The sequence below is a fragment of the Python bivittatus genome, unplaced genomic scaffold, assembly GCF_059951505.1.
Source record: "Python bivittatus isolate LINGU-HERP-01145 unplaced genomic scaffold, Pbiv_v1 ctg000020_np1212, whole genome shotgun sequence".
NCBI lineage: Eukaryota > Metazoa > Chordata > Lepidosauria > Squamata > Pythonidae > Python > Python bivittatus.
Window position 1 is genome coordinate 108,580,788 of NW_028277030.1, and position 21,141 is coordinate 108,601,928.

At 40.4% G+C, this 21,141-nt stretch overlaps 1 protein-coding gene across 1 annotated transcript; it reads left to right on the forward strand.

Moving 5' to 3' along the window:
- The first annotated feature begins 2,185 nt into the window (after window positions 1–2,185).
- On the forward strand, window positions 2,186–19,979 carry HHIPL2 (HHIP like 2). The gene is made up of 9 exons (XM_007433715.3): window positions 2,186–2,591; window positions 6,795–7,447; window positions 8,485–8,628; window positions 9,322–9,650; window positions 10,959–11,085; window positions 12,294–12,439; window positions 13,728–13,809; window positions 17,956–18,038; window positions 18,958–19,979. The coding sequence occupies exons 1-9, from the start codon at window positions 2,220–2,222 to the stop codon at window positions 19,377–19,379; spliced, it is 2,358 nt and encodes a 785-aa protein (XP_007433777.2). The 5' UTR covers window positions 2,186–2,219; the 3' UTR covers window positions 19,380–19,979.
- Window positions 19,980–21,141: the final 1,162 nt, after the last annotated feature.

The following is a 21,141-nucleotide window of genomic DNA, read 5'->3' on the forward strand; positions in this document are numbered from 1 at the left end:
TAAGATATGTGGACTTCAACTCTCAGAATACCCCAGCCAGCATTGTCTGATGTGTGACTAGACAAAGCAACTCCCAAAGATATCCAGCAGAGAATGTTTAGACTTGGACAAGGCAGCTTCTCCTGCCCTTCAGTGAATGAAGAAAAACATGAAGATGAGCAAGACAGCTGCTACGAAAGGATGGCATCAGCCTTCGTTGCTACTGGCCAACATATACTTCTTCTAGTACAATCTTGTGAATGAATCCACATCAGATAAATCTCACAACAAGACTGTTTTCTTGTGACCTCAGATGAGGGCATTAATACAACACTGCTATAATGTATTGGAAAAATGTAACAGAGATATATAAATAATAACTTTGGCCATTGATTTTTATGATGGTGGCTTGTAGTGATTAGAGTATCTCCTGTGCAAAGGGTCCAGCTGCATGAGAGTCAGCTGCTCTACTTGGTATATAGTTGGTTTATCAATCCCCTCAACTATCACAAGGAGATCTTGTAAGCACTCCCTGGAAGCATTCACAACAGGTTTAACCTAGAGAACCACTAATCCAATCATTGGCCCTTGCATCTAATCACACTAAGTCCCTGGGCACCATCTGAAGGAATATAGAATCCCTGCCTACTTTCTTTAGTCTTGCCTGGTCTACCAGGACTCCTTGCACCAGCAGTGTATTGTCAAAGCTTTGCTGTGTTAATGCCCCCTTCATCATTAGCTAGGGAGTGAGCAGTGGGTGTGGCTTACGCACTGTAAATAGTGCTTGGCAGGCTGTTTCTGTGGCTTGCAAACCATGGCAGCTAGGTTTGTCAAGGAGCACCTGACATTTTTTGCTGTTCTACACTTCTGTCATGTTCCTTTGAGGGACTGACTTGGTAGAACCTGGATATTGCCACATGATTGAGTGAGGTTTTGGGTTCACAGAAGGCTAATGAATTTGATTCATAACTACCCCAGTACAGTTTTGAGTTACAACTGGCTCTTTCTTGACCTGACTAGTGGATTCCCAAAACAAACTAATTCATTATTGTGCAATTAATAATCTTGTGTGAATCCAGTCAATAAATAACAACAAAAATAATACCCACTATTTAGACCCAAGGGAAAAAAAACAAAACAAAATAGAATATAACAGGTATGTCACAATCCAATAAAGCAGAGTAAAGAGTTGATGTAATAAGGATAGAAGTTTAATAACAGGTGTAAACCTTTTGGGGCAAAAGTAATTAGCTACCAGTTCCAATCTGAGACCAAACTCAGTCTTGCACCTTCACAGTAATCGGAATTAAATCAAATTTCAGTCAGCAGGTACAGAATCCTTGAAGTGCTAATTTAGACAAGGTTCAGAGCTCAGTAGCAGAGCATGCACTTTGTATACAGAAAACTTAGTACAACCAGCATTTCCGGAGTCAACAGTTTTCTAAAATCAGACAAAGTCCAGATACTGCTAGGTCAGTAAGGACAGCGTGACTGTCTGCTCAGGCGATGCTGTAGCACAGCAGAAAAAAAGCTCCCTTGCTTAGTGAACATCTGTCTAGCATACAAAGTGCTTTGTATACCTAAATTTCCAGTGCATGTATGTATATGTGTGTGTCTATGAAGTCTGTTCCTCTCTATCATTTAAAATATATTATTGTGAGGTTGAAATATATTAAAGTACTGTTAATCCAAAATTGTTGCAGTGAGAAGTAATTACTTTAGATGACTGATGATTAAAAAACCTATTTTTGTTTCAACATGCTTAGGATCTGATGTGGAGGGGGAATCGTGTTTCTTTATAATTCAGTCTGGCTAAGCTGAAATAAATTGGAATGGAAACATAATTGATGAACATGATTCATCTTCCATCTCAGCTATTTGGCTGAGCTTTGGGAATAATTTGGAACTGGAAAAAACAGATCCTTTTTTCCCCCTACAGCCATAGACCAGACATTACCGGGTGGCTGCAACAGTTGTCATTCTTGGGTCTGTCTGTATATCTGCCTCTTATCGATCTCTGTCTGGGATGTGCTTTCGGATGGCGTTCAAGGGAGCAGATAACTTCACAGAAAGGAAGGAGGGAGGCGTGGAACTGCAAGGAGGCGGACTGGAGGGTTGCTGCTCAGCTCACCATTAGCAAACTTAATGAGACAGGGAGGGATTGGGGGGGTGTGCGTGCGTGCCTGGAAGCAAACCTGAGCAAACATTGGGCTCTGTGCTGATGTATCACAGCTTAGAAGATGAATAAACCCAATTTTCCAGATGGCCACATCTCAGATTCGCATGACCCCAGGAAACCTCCAGGGGAAAAAACTACTATAAGCCTCCACAGGTCCAGGGCTTCTCTCTGTGCATCTCATTCTCTCATTTGCATCTCCGTACTCCTTTTGCACCATGCTGCAGTTCTCCTGGGACATCCCCAGTGCCTGGATTATGGCCCTCCTTTCCAGCCTCCTTTCCATCTGGAGTTTTGCTCTGCCTATGAGACGTTTGGCTGTTGTGAGCAAGAGAAGGACAACCATATTGCAGCTAAATACTGGGAAATCATGGATTATATTGATCCTCAAGCCCATAAACTGTGTGGAGGATACATCAAAGATATCTTGTGCCAGGTAAGATGGTGGTGAGTAGCCTCATCTTCCTCATGTGCTTTTATGATGGATTTGATTGTCAGCTGTCCCTCTGAGAAGCAGTGGGAATGGTAATTTGAGAAGTTTGCATCTGAGGTTGCCAGGAACATTTTCCTGCTGGCAATTAAGGTGAACCTACTGGATGAGCATAAATTCCACGAATTTGCTTTGCATGCACACATCAAGTTGCAGTGATGGTGTACTAAACCATATAATAATTAAAACAAGGTTCTGCTAAACTAAACCACTATGATTCAAGGGTAGAGGTTTGCCTTCTGCTGAAGCAAGTATAAAGCTATGGCTGGAGACAGAAATGCTGGTTTGCTCTTCCCTGCCCTCCAAAAATGTAAAGGCAGCTTGAAAAGAAAATCACTGCTTGTGATTGAACACTCAGGCCATTTTATTCTCTGGTAAACAGATTTTTCAGATTTTATACTGATTTGGAAAAAGCCTGTTTGAACAGTGACAGCAGTGTGACAAATTATATATCTATATCTATATAAAGCACACCACGAGAAGCAAATGTGTTCTCAAAGCAGTTAAAGGAGGAACGGTAATCATCCTCTGGCATAATTGGCCTCTCTGTCAAGCTAGGCCTCCCCTGCAAGGCAGTTGTGAGCTCAGGAAGAAGAATATGGAATGGCATATCCTGGTGGCACAAAAAACAATTCACAGGGTTCAATTTGATCAAATAAAAGAGACATGTTGCATTCCGGCAAGGGATGTGGCTGATTATTTCGTGTTCAAGGATAAAACCAAAAGTCCAGCACACCGTTTTGCAGCCTTTAAATGCAGACTGAGGCAGGCACTCAGCAAATGAATCAAATCAACCCACAGACCTTGCTATTTTGGTTTCTGGTTGCCATAAAGGAGGTGTTTGCACTCTTAATGACCAGCAATAACCGTGCTCCTGAAGACGGTCATCGATCAAAGAGCTGGGTTCATGCCTCCGGAACAGCTACCGGAACAGACACCCTCCCACCCTTCCCTGTCTCCCAGCCTGCTCTCTGCCTCGCCAAAAGCAGCAGGCCCACCGGTGTGCAGGAGAACAATGGCTTTTGGGCACAACCCTCCCTGGCCTCCTGCCTGTTCATTGATTTATGGGCAGGAAGGGATTCCCTTCTGAACCTGAGCCAAGTTGTTGTGATTTACCATATGCCAGCACAGAGCGGCAAAAGAACACAAGCGGTTAACATTCTTCCAGCTTGCCATTCCTTCATCCTACAATGATCTATACATATCGGGTATGGCCTAATGTTGTTAAGTCAGTATGGAACTGTTTTTTTCAGATTCCATTTTGAAAGAATAATTGTACAGCTGCAGAACCCTAAATTGTTGTGATGCGAAATGCAGTTTTGCAATTAACGTGCAGGCTTTAACAAAAAATTAATTGGGTCGAGTAGTAGACTTCATCTCAATGCAAAGACCAACTTCAGAGGAGAAATTTTCTAAAGAGCCACAGCTGGAGAGAAAAGAATTAAACTAAATCTTACTCCCCATCTGAACCAAGTTTCAGTGTTATCATCTTACAGCTGATGAATTTGTGTTAAAAATCTGCACATTAAATAAAATAAGTTTTTAATTACATCACTGTTGGAATCCCTTATTCACTTTCCTAATACAAAATTCTGACGTTAGTATTCTGAGCAGACATATTCAGGGTTGTGCTGTGAATCATGTCTCTTCAGACCCTTTGTCATGCTTATTATGTCTCAGCACACCAGCCTTTTCTAATTAGGCAGCCTCCAAATGTGCTGGACTTCAACTCCCCAAATTTCCAGCCAGTCAGTATGGTTGCTGAAAGCTGCAGACCTGTGCATTCTGGAGGGCTACACAAATCAATAACAAAATTGTCATTAACTTCTTCAAGGAAAAAAAAAAGATTTTTAATATATTTTCTCAAGTGCTGCCATAATCTAAAAGTTTACAATATTCTGTTTTAAATCCTTGTTGGGCCTCTGAAGTTTAATAATGGGCAGAGCAATTGAGTGAATAAGAGTAAAATGGAAGGTGATCCACCAGTGACTCTTGAGTCTTTGGAATTCCATCCTCCTCTTGAATCCAAGAAAGGAAAATTAACTAGGGTTAGCTTCAGTTTGGGGTGCTTGATGAGTCCAATCCTGATGCCTCATAAAGGATCCAAGGATGTCTCTGATCTATCCCGGTATATCCCTGGAAAACCCTGTTTGAGGTCCAGCTGGCAGAAATGCCACCACCAGCAGATCTAGGTGTACAAAAGCAACTCTCCTGGCCCTTCAGCAGAACATTTCTGCATAAGCATGGGAGAATTTTTGTCCATTCTGAATTTCAACCAGCAGATTAAGATTGTTCTCTAAAGCTTTGATTCATTAAAAAAAAGTCTGCAGCTGTATGGGATTCTGATTTCAAAACATTCTTTTGCAGAAAAGGAATAAGATATACTTGAATGCTACCTGGATCATCTAATATAAAGATGGTATATAACGGAAGGAAGAAGGGGTGCTTATGCAGGGAGAAAGGCAGGCAGGCAGCCAGGCAGGCAGCCAGAGAAAGAAAGAAAGAAAGAAAGAAAGAAAGAAAGAAAGAAAGAAAGAAAGAAAGAAAGAAAGAAAGAAAGTTCACACAAGCAGAGTGTGTGTTTTACAGCTTCTATCTAGAATTAGCAATTACACTCTGGTGACAACTAATTCTGTGTAGGTCTAAATTAAAGACTATGTGGTAGAAGCAACTTTTTCAAAAGGGAAATGAGCAAAGGGAATCATTATACAGTGGACATAGTGGGGATGAAATTATCATATGCCAAGTTCTTGTTGAGGCAGAACAAGAATGGCAAACAGAACGCCCCTTCATCTACCACTTCACATTGAAAAATGAAAAGTAGCAGAGGGGCCGAGCTTTTTATTGTTAAGACAGTTTAATTCTAGCAAATTATGTCAACCCAAAGGAATGTCTTAACTTTAGGCATGCTTAGTCACAATGGATGTTTCCTGCATTTTTTGATATAGAAACCAGGCAGGGACAAAATTTGGACTCTAAGCAGTAGGGCACAAACCTAAGGAAACGGTGGGAAAATGGTATTGATTTGTTAAGTTACATTTTTTGAATAAGTAGCACTTCTGTGGATTTTACTTATTTTTAATTTTCAAACTAAGCATGTGCTCTCCTACAGATAACTTGATTTAAAAGAACATGGAAGATCTATACCAATCAACCCCCCTCTATAAATTGTGTGTTTTCCAAATCTGTGAGATTTCAGATTGTTTAGGCTAGAAAGTTTTCTTCAGGGCTCCTGGCTCAGGCCTGAATCACACTGATGACCCTGATTGCTCATTTGTTTTCTCAGCCCAATCTCTTCAGGAACCCAGATAATTTGCTTTGCATGAAAAATGCCTCTGATATTTCCCATTAAATGAATCAGACAGCAGTTGATGGGAAAGGCCACTGCTACTAGAAACCACAATTTAAACACATGGCAAATTGGAATAAAATCTTGGCCTCTTAACAAGACAGTATTTTAGGTAGCTTCAAAAGGTACTGTGAAAATAAAAAATATGTGGGGTAGACAATTCATTTACAGTGAACTTTTTAAAGGATGCATAGATTTTTTTTCCTGCAAACTTTTCAGGTTTTGGTTCCTATCAGGGGTCCAAATTTAGTTTAATTTTGACTTCTACCTTACCTAGGAAAAATGTAGCATAGCTGTTTTTGTTTTAACCTTTCTCTTCAAATTATAGTTCAGATCTTAATATTTTAATCTATGATAGCAAATGCTTTCCAAGCAATCAATTTTAAGTTAATTCTCCATGATATTTCCTAAAGTATCCCCTTCCCTTCACCCCCACAATATTGCCCAGCATCTGACATATGACTCTGTGCCAAATGATAGGACTGGACCCAAGCAGCACACTCTTAATCTGTATGTACAACAGGGAAATCCAGATTTAATCTTACACATTGCAATCAGTGGGGTAATGATCAACCTAACTATGTCTGGATCTAACTTATTGTTTATTCCTCCATTCTGCAGTGGAAAGCTTAGAAATATTTTTAGAAGATTGTACTCCTTAAGAAAAAGAAGCTCTGCCTACTTGGAATATCTTTATAATAATTTATTTATTCACATTTGGGTTGAGCAGATGCAAGCAAGCAGTCATAATCTGTTCCATAGCATTCCAGAGAATGACAGATTGTTTTAACTTTTAACAGGAATGCTCACCCTATGCAGCCCATCTGTATGATGCCGAGAACCCCCAGACGCCCCTTCGAAACCTCCCTGGCCTTTGTTCTGATTACTGCTCAGAATTCCACCTCTACTGCCGTTCTGCAATCACACTGCTTACAGATGACAGACACATTCAGGAATGGTGTGAGAAGAACAGGACCCATTTCTGCAACATCTTAAACATTCAGGATAAAGACTATTGCTTTCCTGATGTACTGAAGAACACTGACCTTAACAATAATTTGGGTGCTGTGGTGGCAGATAAGAAAGGTTGCCTTCAACTGTGCCTCAAAGAAGTGGCCAATGGGCTGAGGAATCCAGTGCTCATGGTGCATGCCAATGACCATACCCATCGTATGTTTGTAGCTGAACAAGTGGGCCTTGTGTGGGTTTATCTCCCAGATGGAAGTAGATTAGAAGATCCTTTCCTAGACATTAAGCAACTGGTGCTGACTACGCCCTGGGTTGGGGATGAGAGGGGCTTCCTTGGGATGGCTTTCCATCCCAAATACAAAGAAAATGGGAAATTCTACATCTATTACTCCTACCAGGACAAGAAAAAGGTGGAAAAAATCAGGATTAGTGAATTGATGGTCTCCATATCAGATGTCAACAAGGCTGATGTAACCACAGAAAGGTAATAACCCCTTTCCCCAACTTGCTTTCTACCAAGGCCTTAGGACATGTTTGCTCATTTCATTCATATAACAACCATATAAGACAGGATAGGCCAAAACAGGATGCCAGGGTCATGGGTAACCCATTTCAAAATAAATAAATCAAATTAAGAAACACGTATACAAATCCTACAAATGCATGTAATCTATTTTTCTGCCGCTAAACAAAAGAAGAAATATTGTGATGTTAAGCACAGCCAAGAATGTATCTATCTATGGCACACCTCAGTCTTTAGCTTACATCATTTTAGAGCAGTGGTCTTTAACCGTTTGTGACTCTGGATCTAGCTAAAACTCTGACCCATAAACAGGCTTTTCTGCTGTTTTCACTGAGTTGTGGCATGACTGATTTTTTTAGGGTCCTGATTTAGAAGCTGGGCCAACCAATGTCTGATTCAGAACTAGGGCCAATAATCTATCATTCATGAAGGCACAGAGGGTCCTAAGAAAAAAAGGAGATGAGGTCTTGTTCTTAGTAATCCTGCAACCATGCTTGAATATTTCCATTTCAAAAGACAGGGAGGGTCATGAACACATTCTGAGGTAACAATGGCCTATGTGGAAGGATCTTCAGAGCCTTCAATCATACTCCAGAACAAGCAGCAGTGCTACTATGCATCCAGAGTTTTGCTGAGCAGCAATTTGGGTTCAAAATACATAGGAGAGCCATCGTCCTTCACTCCAAAGCTAGTGACTCTATCCTGCCATCACAGAAGCATAGATGCTGATAGACATTGTGTCCTGACCCAGCTTTTATCGTGTGCTGTTGATCAGCTTCAGTAGAAACATAAAAGTAGCAAAAGAATGCTAATGTCCTTTCTTTGCTTAGTCTAAGAAAAGTTAAACATCAGGCACTAAGTTGATAAGCTGCTCTGATTAATGCTTGAATAAATAATCTATTTGTAAGGAATCCTTGAAAGTCATCCAAGGGATCCAACTTTATTTACGAGTGTTTCTTCTTCTTTTCCTTGTACATGGTTTCTCTTTTCTTCTTTAGGAATCTCTTAGAGATTGAACAACCAGCTGCAAATCATAACGGTGGACAGATTCTCTTTGGACTAGATGGTTACTTGTATCTATTTACTGGAGATGGAGGCAAAGCTGGGGACCCTTTTGGTAAATTTGGAAATGCTCAAAACAAGTAAATACATCCACCTTTCATTGCATTTAAATGTGAATGGTTACATGGGAAGTTTGTTAATGTAAACAGTTTAATAAAGCTAGTTATTCTAACAATTTCAAATTAATTTTTATTATATTTTAATCTCTATATTAGTTTTCAAAACTATTTAATAACAGCTGTCTTAAGTATCATTGGTAAAATGGCAGATGTACACCTTTCAAATAATGCTGCAGTCTATTAATATAAACTATTATATAACGTTTGGGTTACTAACTGGCATATAATGCCAATAGGCCACTATACAGTGGAAAATATTTATCAGAACATATATTCAATGCATGGTAAACAAACAGACAAACAAACAAACCAGTTGAATTGCTCAAAGTACTCCTCACATTTGAGTAAGTTAAATTGTAAATATTGGTATTCTGTATTTGGAATCATGTCTTGGCTTAAAATTTCATTCAGTTGGCCTTGAGGAGTTTCATGGAGAAAAAAGTAAGCCAAGATTTCCTCTGCTCCCCAAACCAGGATAAATCTCTATTGAGGCTCTTCACAACTGCAGTATTGTTTGCTGAGTAGTACAATATATTACTTCATCTAGTTTAAAACAAACCAAACCAAACAAATTGTCCATTTTAAACTTCTTGTAGGCTTAACTTGTTTGTCCATGCCTTTAACAATGCCTTCTTATGCCTTGTTTTTTCTTAGGAGCAGCTTGTTAGGGAAGGTTTTGCGGATTGATGTGGATGGAAGAGGTCCCCAGGGGAGGCCCTACCGCATTCCCGACAATCCTTTTTCCTCAGATCCTAAAGCTCGCCCCGAAGTCTACGCGTATGGTGTGAGGAACATGTGGCGCTGCTCAGTGGACCGTGGGGATCCACTCAGTCACAGGGGAAAGGGACGAATGTTCTGTGGAGATGTTGGCCAGAACAAGTTTGAAGAAGTGGATATAATTATTAAAGGCGGGAACTATGGTTGGAGAGCCAAGGAAGGGTTTGAGTGCTATGATGTAAAACTGTGTCAGAATTCCTCATTAGGTAAGTGTTATAACATCTCAGGGCTGTTAATAAGATGAACACCAATGCGTGAGCATCTGTAGAAGCTTACTACTTTGATTAAAACAATGAAAGCAGTGTTGTGGCATTGGGGCCCCTTTCATGCATGCATGCAACATCACAATGCACATACAAAAGGGATGTATAAAGCTGCTTTTGCTATTTTACCCTCCCCCTTATCTGTCCCTCAGATGCTGCTACACCTGTGTCCTTAGAAGAAGAAAGTTAAGGCCCCACAGAAAGGGTCAACATATGGTTTAGCTTGTTGCTGGAAACAAACAAAAGGGGTTAATTAACCAAAAATAGACATTTGTAACTCCACCCAGGCAGTCATGGGATCACCTACATTTAATCAACTGAGCCACACTGGCACAAAGCATATTGGGGGAACAGGGTCTGTCAGATCACTGAGAATTGAGCATCAAGTCTGCATTAAGACATCTGTTTCCTAAGAGATCAGGTGTCCTCAGGATCTGGCTGCTTTCTCAAAAGTGCGTTGCAGAGTTGTGCCACAAGCTCTGCCCCTCTACCAAAAGGGTGGCGCATGCAGCACGTAACCACTTTGTCGGTCTGGGGATTTGGCCTCCCTGGGCTTCCTCTGCAAATGCTGCTGCTAAGGCTCTTCCTGAGTCTCTAAGTGAACATCCCAAATGTTTCTTCTATAGTGTGTCAGTCAGGCAGAAAGCCCCACCTACAAACAATTAACTGAAATAAGGGATAAACAAACAAACAAACAAACAAACAAATAATCTTTAAATAGATTCTTGGACAGGTCTCTTACTTATAAGACTGATTGCTTAGTATGTTGCAGGTATCGTTGGGTCAAAAGACGAGGCTTTTAATGTACTTAATAAAGAATAATATCACGCAAATCAGTTTTCTCTGGGTAACACTGGACAATACTAGAACACTGTTCCTGTGTGCACGCACACTGCACATAGACTGAGGAAGTGGTGCTTGCAGAAGGACTCAAACTGCTCTGTTCTAAACTGAGTGGCCAGAAAGGGGCACTGGCCTGCTTTTGAGATTCCATTCCCCCAGTAGGCTTTTCTTAATTTCGGTTTCTTTTGTATAGCTATAAATCTTGGGGTTCATCCTCCTCTGCAGAAGTGGTGCTGGTTTGGTTATTTAAGGACTGACCCATTGGAAATTTAGAACCTTATTACTGTAGTAGGTAATAATCAGAAGGTAAACACTGACATTGCTCTTGATTTTCAATGCATCAGGAGATGTTTCTTTCTTTTTAGATAATCAGACAATTTCAATTGAGCAACTTCTGTTTTTTAACAGAGGATATACTTCCGATATTTGCTTATGGACACTCTGTAGGAAAATCAGTCACTGGTGGATATGTATATCGAGGGTGTGAGTCTCCAAACCTCAATGGCCTTTACATTTTTGGTGACTTTATGAATGGGTAAGAAAGACACTTGTTTTCATTAATATTTAAATATGCTAAAAATGTGTAACATATAGAGAAAGCCATAGTTTGTTGATCACAAAAAGAATTCATTTCTGTTCATCTCGCCCAAGTGTCCGAAACATTTGTTTCTTTTCGACTATTCTCACTGTTGTCCATTATGAATATTATGTATATTAAATTCTGGAGTTCCCACCAAATCTCGAGGGGTTCTTTATCAGCTTTTACTTCAAGCTATGGCTGTCCACTGCAGACAGTTTGAATAGATGGCTGTCCAAAGCAGTGGTCTTTAACAGGTTCAGATCCACTTTTAGCCCAAATATGTATCTGGGATTATATATTTGATGATAGCGCTATTTGTGTGACCCCATCAGGTAAAGGCCAGTGGGCTAGCAAAGTGTCACAGTGCATGAAGTAACCATGTTAGAGAAGTTCAACACCATGTTTCTAAAGGTCTTGCTCCTGTTCTGATTGCTGTCACTGTGTACATAAAGTTGTATCGCCTAGTTTTTGACAGTTCTCATCAGGTAGCAGTATGTCTCAGCCGCAGATACTCAGGTAACCATTCCTTCAGACACAGAGAATCATTGGAAAATGAATGTCCTTCCCACGGGTACAGGTTCATGGATCTATACCTAAAAGTCACTCATAAAGCCAGCACCGATAGGGAGAATAGATACAAATTATTTAAATGGGTTAGAGCAATAAATGGCAGCCTATTGCCCTTCAGTTCCCATCACATCTAATTAGTATGTTCAGTAGCCAAGAATGATGGGAACTGTAATCTCACAGTATCTGAAGGGTCACAAGCTCCCTTGTGGGTAGTGTTTCTGGGTAATGTAGAAACATAAGAAGTGACCTTATTTTGAACCAGAATATTGATCCATCTAGTTCAGTTTTGCGTGGACTATGCTCTAGTCCAAGCTTTCAGGTGAAAGCTTTTAAAGCCCTTTTTTAGAGATCCTGGAGACTGAACCTAGGATCTTTTGCATGAAAGCAGATGGTCCAACATGGAGTGATGGCCCTTCCTAAATGAATGCAGTAGGGTGTGTGGCTCAAGATCATCAAGGTTTAAATTAATTTCTGCTTCATTTAAGAAGGGACCCTCATTTTGTAGATATGTACCACCATTATTTTTCTAAGCTTCAAACTATTATGGAATTCCAAAATAAAAAAATAAGATTTTACTTTTCCCCCCCATTCAGTCGACTTATGGCTTTGCAGGAAGATGAGAGAACAAATACATGGAAGAAACAAGACATTTGCATTGGTAGTATGAAAGCCTGTGCTTTTCCAGGGCTCATTAGTTCTTACAGCAAATTTGTCATCTCTTTTGCAGAGGATGAAGCAGGTAACTTGTTTCCTAATTTTGTTTCCCAAATCTTAGGAAATGGGGTGTTGGTGGGGAAGGGGAATCTAATTCAAAGAAATATATGATTAGTACAGGGATACATCAGTCACTGCCTTGCCAAAACTTAATCTCCCATCTGGTCTGATCTGCTGGGAATCCTAGCCCCTGTGACAGGTACATGGGTGGTAAGCTAGGTGACCGGCCTTTTCTATAATAACCTCCACACTCTGGAACAGGCTTCCCCCAGAGAGATTTCACAAAGAAGTTAAAATGGTATTCTACTAAGCCTCTGGCTTGAATTGATTGGGTATGCACAGATCCTTTTATTTAATTTTGGTTTACTGGGCTTTCTGTTTTATTCCTGCTTTGTTTACTGCCAAGATGTTTTAATTGTTTGGGGCAGTCTACGCATATTGTATGCATTGTATGTATGTGTAATTAACTAATTAAACTTGTATGCCTTTGTGGAGACTTTCCAAAGTATCTGTTTGGTCACAGACAACATTTTTGAATTGGTGGGCACACTTGGAATATTTAGAGCTTGCTGTGGGTGCTCTCCCAAAATGGCTACTGCAAGAATATTTGCAAAATTACTACCATGGCCAGGACCAAATACCCATTTATCAGAATGCAGCTTGTGAGGTTGCTATTGCCAAGGCCTTGAATCTCACAGGAATTTCTTTAATACAATAGTTTGACTTTTGTCTTTTTCCCCTCCAGATGGATGTATTTCCAAAGTCCTGAGATCCAGCCGCCATCTGTTTTACTTCCTAAGGTTGTCTGTAGGCTAATGTGAGGCCCATAGATACACTTAGAATAAAAAATGATGCTAGAGGCTGATACCGTATGCCACTTTCCCATTAAACATGCTTTTAAAATTAAAAACATCTTTAAAAAATTAAAGTGAGGAGGGGCAAGGAGTATAGCAGATGCCAAGGGAAATATCTGGTCACTCATGCTGCATAGCTCTGTATCAGACAGAGCATTGCTCTTGCTTTTATTAGAGTAGAGGTAGGCAAACATAGTCAGCTAGCATTCAGTAAAGCCAAATCAACTATATCTGGTATCCTACCAATAACTTAAAAACTTCCAACTTTATATCTGCCAGAAATTGCAAAAACAGGAAGTGGAAAAGACAGGCTGATTGGCTAGAGTACTCAACTGCCTTCATCTTGATGTGACCTATAACATGAGCCAGCCAAGGGAGAAATTACTTCCTATTAACCAGTTCAGTTTTGTCCAAAGTAGTCCATGTTAGTAGTATCAATTCTTCCTTCTTCGTCTCCAGGTGAACTTTATTTTATGGCTACATCTTATCCAAGTGCCTATGCTCCACGTGGCTCTATCTACAAATTTGTGGATCCAGCAAGGTTGGTACTTCTTCCAAGATCTTGAAAGTTCTTGCTTGGTTGATCTACTTTAAAAGAAAAAAAGAAAGAAAGCATCCGTAATCACATGGACACCCTCTTGATTCAATCTGACTTCAGTTTCGTAAATGACATCCGTGGGTGAATTTATGTTATTGAGAAGTTACCCTTTCTTCCTTGATGTAGGTTGCACAACTTTTATTGGGCTGAGGGCCACCCCAGTCTTTGGATGGCAAGTTGGGGATTATTCAGCAAAATGGATGTGAGGCCACTGTTGTGTATAACAGAGGCTGATCTGGCAGTTAATGCTTTTTCGTTCACTGCAGCTTATGTACTCTGAGAAATTCCTTCCTTCCTTCCTTCCTTCCTTCCTTCCTTCCTTCCTTCCTTCCTTCCTTCCTTCCTTCCTTCCTTCCTTCCTTCCTTCCTTCCTTCCTTCCTTCCTTCATCATATTTATAAGGCTGCCCATCTCATGAAAAAGTGACTCTGGACAGCGTATCTATTTCTTGGGCAGAGTTTCTACAGTTCCTTTTCAATAACAACAAAGATCAGTTGTCTTTTAGGTCTGTGTCCCCTCTATTTCTTCCTGTTACCAATTCACCAGCCACATCTAAAAAGATGTTTAAACATGGATGGGCGCAGGACAAGAATTGAATTCAAGATACATGTATTTATTTTATTTTTATTTAATTTAATGTTAGGTTTAACATCTAAACACATGCTTATAATGATCCCTATCCCCTCTTAGTCTGAAAGTCAAGTAAATTAAGTATGTGAGCAAAAAGATGGAACAAACCTTCTCATACAACCATCTCTATAATGTATACAGGCACACACATATGCAGGCTTAACCTTAAGTAAGTGAACTGTGTTCTGTGCTCAGAAGCTAGTATGCAAATCTATGAAAGTGAAGGGCATTGGTTTAAAGCAGTTAGGTCCCACTTAAGCAGGCCACGGTTATCTTAAAGGGGACTATGGAGTGGGATTTCCCAAAAGATTGGAAGGCAAGGACCAAATAATACATAGTAACAGTTCCACAATATTTTATTTGATTTTTAAAATGCAAAACAATAGAGGCAAGCTTCTGATAAAGCAGAGAAACTTTGAGGTAGGGCTTCACTCAATATATAAATCTACCAATACAGCGCTCCCCCTTGCCCCCCCCCCAGCTTTTTCTTTCTGAGGGGAAAATATATAAGAATTTTGTATTTTTTTCCTCTGCAGCCGGGAAAGCCTTTCCCCCCCGCCCCCCGGGGGTGGAAAAGGGAAGAGATTAGAGAGCAGCATCTGTTTCAATCCCATATTGAAATTTCCTGCTGCTGCTGCTGTTTCTCATTAAAACAAAATCTGTCAGAAAAAGCTGTCCCAGAACTGAAAATGTGGAGACAGATGAAAAGCATTGTAAGGACAAACTCTAATTTGAGCATACTTTACCAACCTGAAAGATTGTTTTTAACGATCTCAAAAATAGTTTGTTTTCAGGGCCTGAAAAAATAATTTGTATTCTTTGGCCCCACAACAAAAACTTATTCTGGCTGCTCAGAAGCCGAGTGAGCCCAAAGCATCAGTTCATGTGCTTGAGTGTGTGTGGTGGAATATGTAATATCTTCAAAAGCACCCTTTTTTATTATTGCTTACATCAGTATATATTCAGTGTTCTGCTTTTTCATCATCCTGGTCCACCCATCATTCTAACCCAAGAGCAAAGAAACCATATTATGGTTTAGTGTGACACTGAGCCATCCACACTCTTAATGTTGGTTAGCCATCTCTCAGAAAAACACTTAAGACTGCATTTATTGACTCTGCACCCCCCTTATGCAAAGGAGTGCTTATATTATCACAAACATGGGAATAATAACAACAATAACAACAACAGTCCAAGTAATCAGTTTTTTAAAAAAGAGGCACTGAGGTAAGCCTTAGCCTGTCCTCCAAAATCTGTTCAGTTTACTGCTCTGTGCATCTTGTTTTCATTACTGGAAGCTATCGTGTTCTTTCTGTTCTTTCTGTCCTGTCTTGTTCTTATTTTAGAGGATAGCTTTATCCCAGCCAATGCCCTCCAGATGTGTTAGACTATAACGCTCATCTGAAGCAAGTTGTAGTCCAACATATCTCAAGGTGCCAGCATAGGGAAGGCTGTGGTAAGCAAAATTGGTCATCAAGGAAAGTTGGCTTGCAGGAGGCTCTGTGGGACTGACAGCATGGAAACCAGACAAAAATGAATCTTTCCATTCCCTCTAAATTAGGTGTGTATTTATTTTAAAATTGAGGATGACCATAGAATTTGTCTGAAGCTGAGGAATAAGTCTAGCACAAACATGAAAACTCTGTTGATAGACTTGAAGCGAAAGCATTGGAGATTCCACACAAGAGTAGGCCACAGTAAGAAAAACAACAGCAGCAAAATATTCTCTGCTACTCTTTTTATGAAAGGATAGGAAAAAGATGAATGTAGGAAATGTAATTTACACTGTGAAAGAGGGAAGTATTTAGACAGAAAATTCAAGAATGGTGTTTGAGCTATCAATTTCAGATGACTACAGGTAGTCTTTGTTTAGTGACTCTCTTTAGTGACTGTTTGCAGTTATGACGGTAACTTTACAAGCAATCCTCGCATTTACGACCTTTGCAGATCTGTAGAGCAAAGGAAAGCTGAAGTAAGATCATAAGCAGAGTCGTGGTTTCACTTAGTGACCATTTCGCCTAACAACTGAGTTGCTGGTCCCAATTGTGGTTGCTAAATGAGGACTACCTGTACATACATAGCAAAATTGGCATGTTGAGCCTGTAGTTTGCAGCTACCGGTTTTGCTTTTAAATTTGCTGTAATTTTCTTGAGTGACTAGAATAGAGCAAGCTATAAATAAACAGGATTTGTATGTATGCATACATGCATGTTAGGGTATGTAAATGAACTTTTGACCAAAACCCTTGAAGGAAGAAGGGATAAACATTGTTTATTCTATGCAATAGGTATCTGTTGCATGCATCTATACATCCAATAGATTGTAAGTATACTCTCTTGTATTCTCAGTGAAGCTGGGACATAAGATGGTGACAGGTATGGACTATTATAATGTTGGGAAGGTCAAATGTAGTATTTAAAAATGGGTGAGAAAGGTGTGGCCCTTCAGAAGTTGGTTTACCCCTTCCATCCTCAGCCAAGGCTGCCAAGAACTGGTTTCCTTTAAGACTTGTGCTCCAACCATGACTGTCAAGAAGTACTGTGCAGGGTACCTATGGAAACCAACTCTTTGGTGGTGAGAAGCCATATGACAGATCTTTTCTAGCTATTTCTGGTGGCACTTTTTTCAAAATAGGCAGAGGTCAAGTGAGGTTTGTTCATTCAGGAACTCTTTCAGTCATGTTAATGTTGTATACCAACCACAGGCCTCCCCTCCTGTTTTTTCCTATAACCTTTTTTCTGATAAAATGTTCTTTGTAGTCCCCCAATTTGTAAACTCTTAATATACAGTATCTTGTGTTGGGCCAATAAAGTTACTGCTGTAAGATGACTTGTCTTCCTTCTGGCCAACATACCTTCTTGTGTTTAAGTCACAGTTAATTAGCAGAGCATGAGAAATATACAAAAGCAACTATGAACTTATTGGCCAGTTATGTAAATTAGGAATAATGTCCATTTTAAATAGAAAATATATAACATCATCCTTAATTAAAAGGATTATTAAAACCATTAATTAAGTCAAGGAAAGGATTAACATGAGGATTCAAAACAGGGCATCCGCAAAAGGGTCAAAAAAGTCAAAATGGTAGCTGCCATTGAATTGAAGCCCATCTTTTTTTTTTTTTGACTTTGTCAAGACTTTTTTGACACTGCTCCGTGGATGCTTTATTCAAAAGGGTATAACTAGACCTTTCAGTAGCAAAAACTCCAAAATCTCTTTGTTTATGTTTAAATTAAATTCATTAAATACAGTTAGCCATATTACCTCCTATATATTTAATACATTTCCCCTTTAGCAGCAACTTTTAGAGAGACCCAAAGGGTCTGCATCCCTCAGACTGCACACCTTTGAATTACTCAAAAATTAGGTGACATCCTTCAGCCCTTGGGGTGAAAATAGAAATTCCTTACCCATGTTGAGATGCCCTGATCTATTTTTTGCGATCCGATTTGTGTTTTAGGAGAGCTCCACCAGGAAAATGTAAACAGAAGCCAGTTCCAGTGAAAACAAAGAGTAAGCGGATCCCATTCGTTCCACTTGCAAGTAAGTCAATAAGGTTTGGCGTTTGCTTGGCTGTTTATTTTCACTATGCAATACAAATATTCAGACATACTGAAAGGAAGGATTTGTTCAGCTTTCAACCCTTTCTTCCAGGTCCCAAGAAGCCAGTTCCTCAGTGGGGAATCGTACATTGTTTCTCTTCCATTCCCACCTCTTACACATAATCCCTAGTCCAGATAATATGGCCAGTCAATGTTTTGTATGTTCATTTACTGATAACACTATGGCGTGATTTGGTAGTGTTTCTTAACCCATGGTAGACATACTATTGGGAGTAAGGAAAAGTAGTCTAAGGTGGATATAGCTCTTCTTCGGGACAGAGCTCAGGAAGGGACAGAGGAGAGCAGAGCTGATGGGCAAAGGGAGCGAAGGCCCTGTGGTGGAGCAATGATGAAAATATCTGTGGTCACATCTCATGAGTGTCTCATTTCCCTTCCAGACTTTTGTTTTTAACTATATAAAGCCTATGTTAGAGCTTACACTACAGTCTTCTCAAGAAATGTGTTGCTGATTTTCAGCAATTATATTGCTGAATTTGGGGCCAAAATAAAGGGTTTGGGGACCACATGAGATCATGGGTTTGTAGGCTAACTATCCTTGATCTAGGCAACACTGTTTGCTGATTTCCTCCTGTATGGGAAATGGGTATACTTTTACCACAAAATATCTACAGGTATGGGCATAGCATTTGAAAAGATGTTTACAAGTTCATATCTTTTCCTTTAATCTGGTACCCAAGTCAGCCTGTCAAATGTTATGCCCATGATTGAATGAAAGTGTGATCTTGCCTTCCACTACTTTTGCAAATAAGGGAAAAATTGGGGGGGAGAGCTTCAAGGCAGCATTTGTAAGTGGTCAATCTGACATGGGAATTATGACCTTTTAAACCATCTTTTCTCAGAGACTGTCCCTGAACTGATCAAAGAGCGCCTTACAACCCAGTCTTCCAAAACAGCTGTCCGTTCTACAGAACTTCCCCCCACTTCTTCTGGCCAGAAACGGAAGAAGCCTACATCCCACAGAAACTCTTTGAAGCACAGCTCAGCAGATCCTACGCAGTCTGGCAAAAAGCCACCAACACCCCAGCACCCCAGACCCAAAGGCCGGGGTTCCCAAGCCAAATCAGATGGGCGAGCACGAAAGGAGAAAGCACCACCCATCTCTGGAGCAGGAACTCCGCCCCCCCAGAGGAGAAGATCACAGCTATCTGGAGCCCTGAAGAAGCTTTCACCATCTCCAAAGCTGAGGTCAACAGCTAAGGAGAAAACACTGAAAAAGAGAAGGAAGAAGAAAATAAAGGTCAGTGTAAGAAGTTCTGTATGAATGTCCAAAATGCTTCCAAGAGTCAAGAGAAGGGAATCTGGACAGGATTGCCAAGTGGCTCATCTTACTTCCAAGAAAGAGAATCAGAATGGAGTATAGTTTTAACCTGAGTCTAAGCAGCTTTTCAGCCACTGATCATACCAGATGTGATACATACATTTAAATAGGAGTTGAACCATCCCAGATGTTTTCCAGTTTACTGCTCTGCACAGGTCTTTCTCCGAGGACTGCTTGGTCAGTTTAGTGGGCACTTACTGCAGTCCACTGAAAATACAACTGTATCAAGTGAGAATGGATTTGCTCCCTCATTTTGAGAAACCAACCCCTTCATGACTTCCTTGCAAAAAGCATGCCTGAGAATACAGTGAGCGGCAGCTTAAGAGCTCATTTATGGCAAAGGAGGAAGAGCTGAGCAAATGAGGAATGCTGGTTGTATCTCAAGAATGAAACCACCTAATTTTTCTTCTAAAATGTTTGCATTTTCACCACAGGAATCAAAATGAACAAATGTTACTCAATCTTTTATATTTCAATGATGCCAACCAAAAAGTTGGACTTTTTAAAACAAGCAGTAGCATACAGTCTATGATTTTTTAAAAGTTTCTCTCTCTCTCTCTCTCTCTCTTCTATTAAATATAGACAGAAAGAAAGAAAATGAGGTGCTTGTGGTTTCTGTGAGACTCTTGCAAGGCTATAGATGTTAATCGCAGGAGGTTTTATACATCAAAGTCCTCTCTAACACTACAATACATGTGCCTGTGGACTGTGCTCTGGATTGATCTTTTCCCACCTTCTCCATGCTGGTGCCCCCCAGATGCGTTAGAGTAAAACTCCCCCAACCTCAGCTGCATTGCTAATATAGGTGCTGGCTGCGGTTTATGGGAATCCTAGCATAACATGCATGGAGGAGAATCCACTTTGAGAAGGCTATGCTAGTAGACAATTCCCTTTTCAGGTTTTGAAACTTATTAGCCAGATCTAATATTGCCCAGACTGTCTGCTGATTTGTGAAAGTCCAGGGGTGGGTGGGTGTTGGTGCAGTAACCCAAAATAACCCCATAAAGGCAGGGCAGTGGGGTGAAATAAAGGGAGCACAGTTGCCTGTGAGTCTGAAACATCTGCTGCTGCCCCATTTTGTGGCAGTCCCTGTGTGATCATTCTGCTGTTCAAATGGTTAAGCTATTGGACGGGGAGCAGGAAGCCCCAGGTACAAATCCAGCAGTAGCCCCAGATGAGTGACTTGGGGCCAGTTGCTTTCTGAGCCCAGCTTACTTGCCTTTTTCCATAGCAATCACCCTGTAAGGTAAGTTAGGCTCAGAGAATTCATCCTAGAGGAAAGGCGAGATATTAATCTGGCTAATGAATAGACAGCCAAATGCTGTCTGGGAGTGATGGAAATAGGGGAAGGTAGGCTAAGTATTCCAATAGACTGCTCAGGACGGTGAATTTTTTTCTTGTTGCTCCAAATAAATCTATCTCGCCCTCCAGTGCCCTTTTCACCAAGGGGAGCCTGGGATTCCTTGTCCAGCAGCTCCACCTGCTGGTTCTCTCGTGGAACAACACCTGACACTGCAGGTTTTGCTGCTCACACCCCTCCCATTGTACTTCGGACTTAAAATTCATTTGGGGTCTTAGCTGACTAAGTATCATTTTTACGCCCGAAGCAGTCGTTTAAGGCAAGGATACGATTTCTAGATGCAGATATATCAAACTCTTTTGAAGCTATAATGAATGAAAAAGAATAAAACCTCTTCGACTGTCA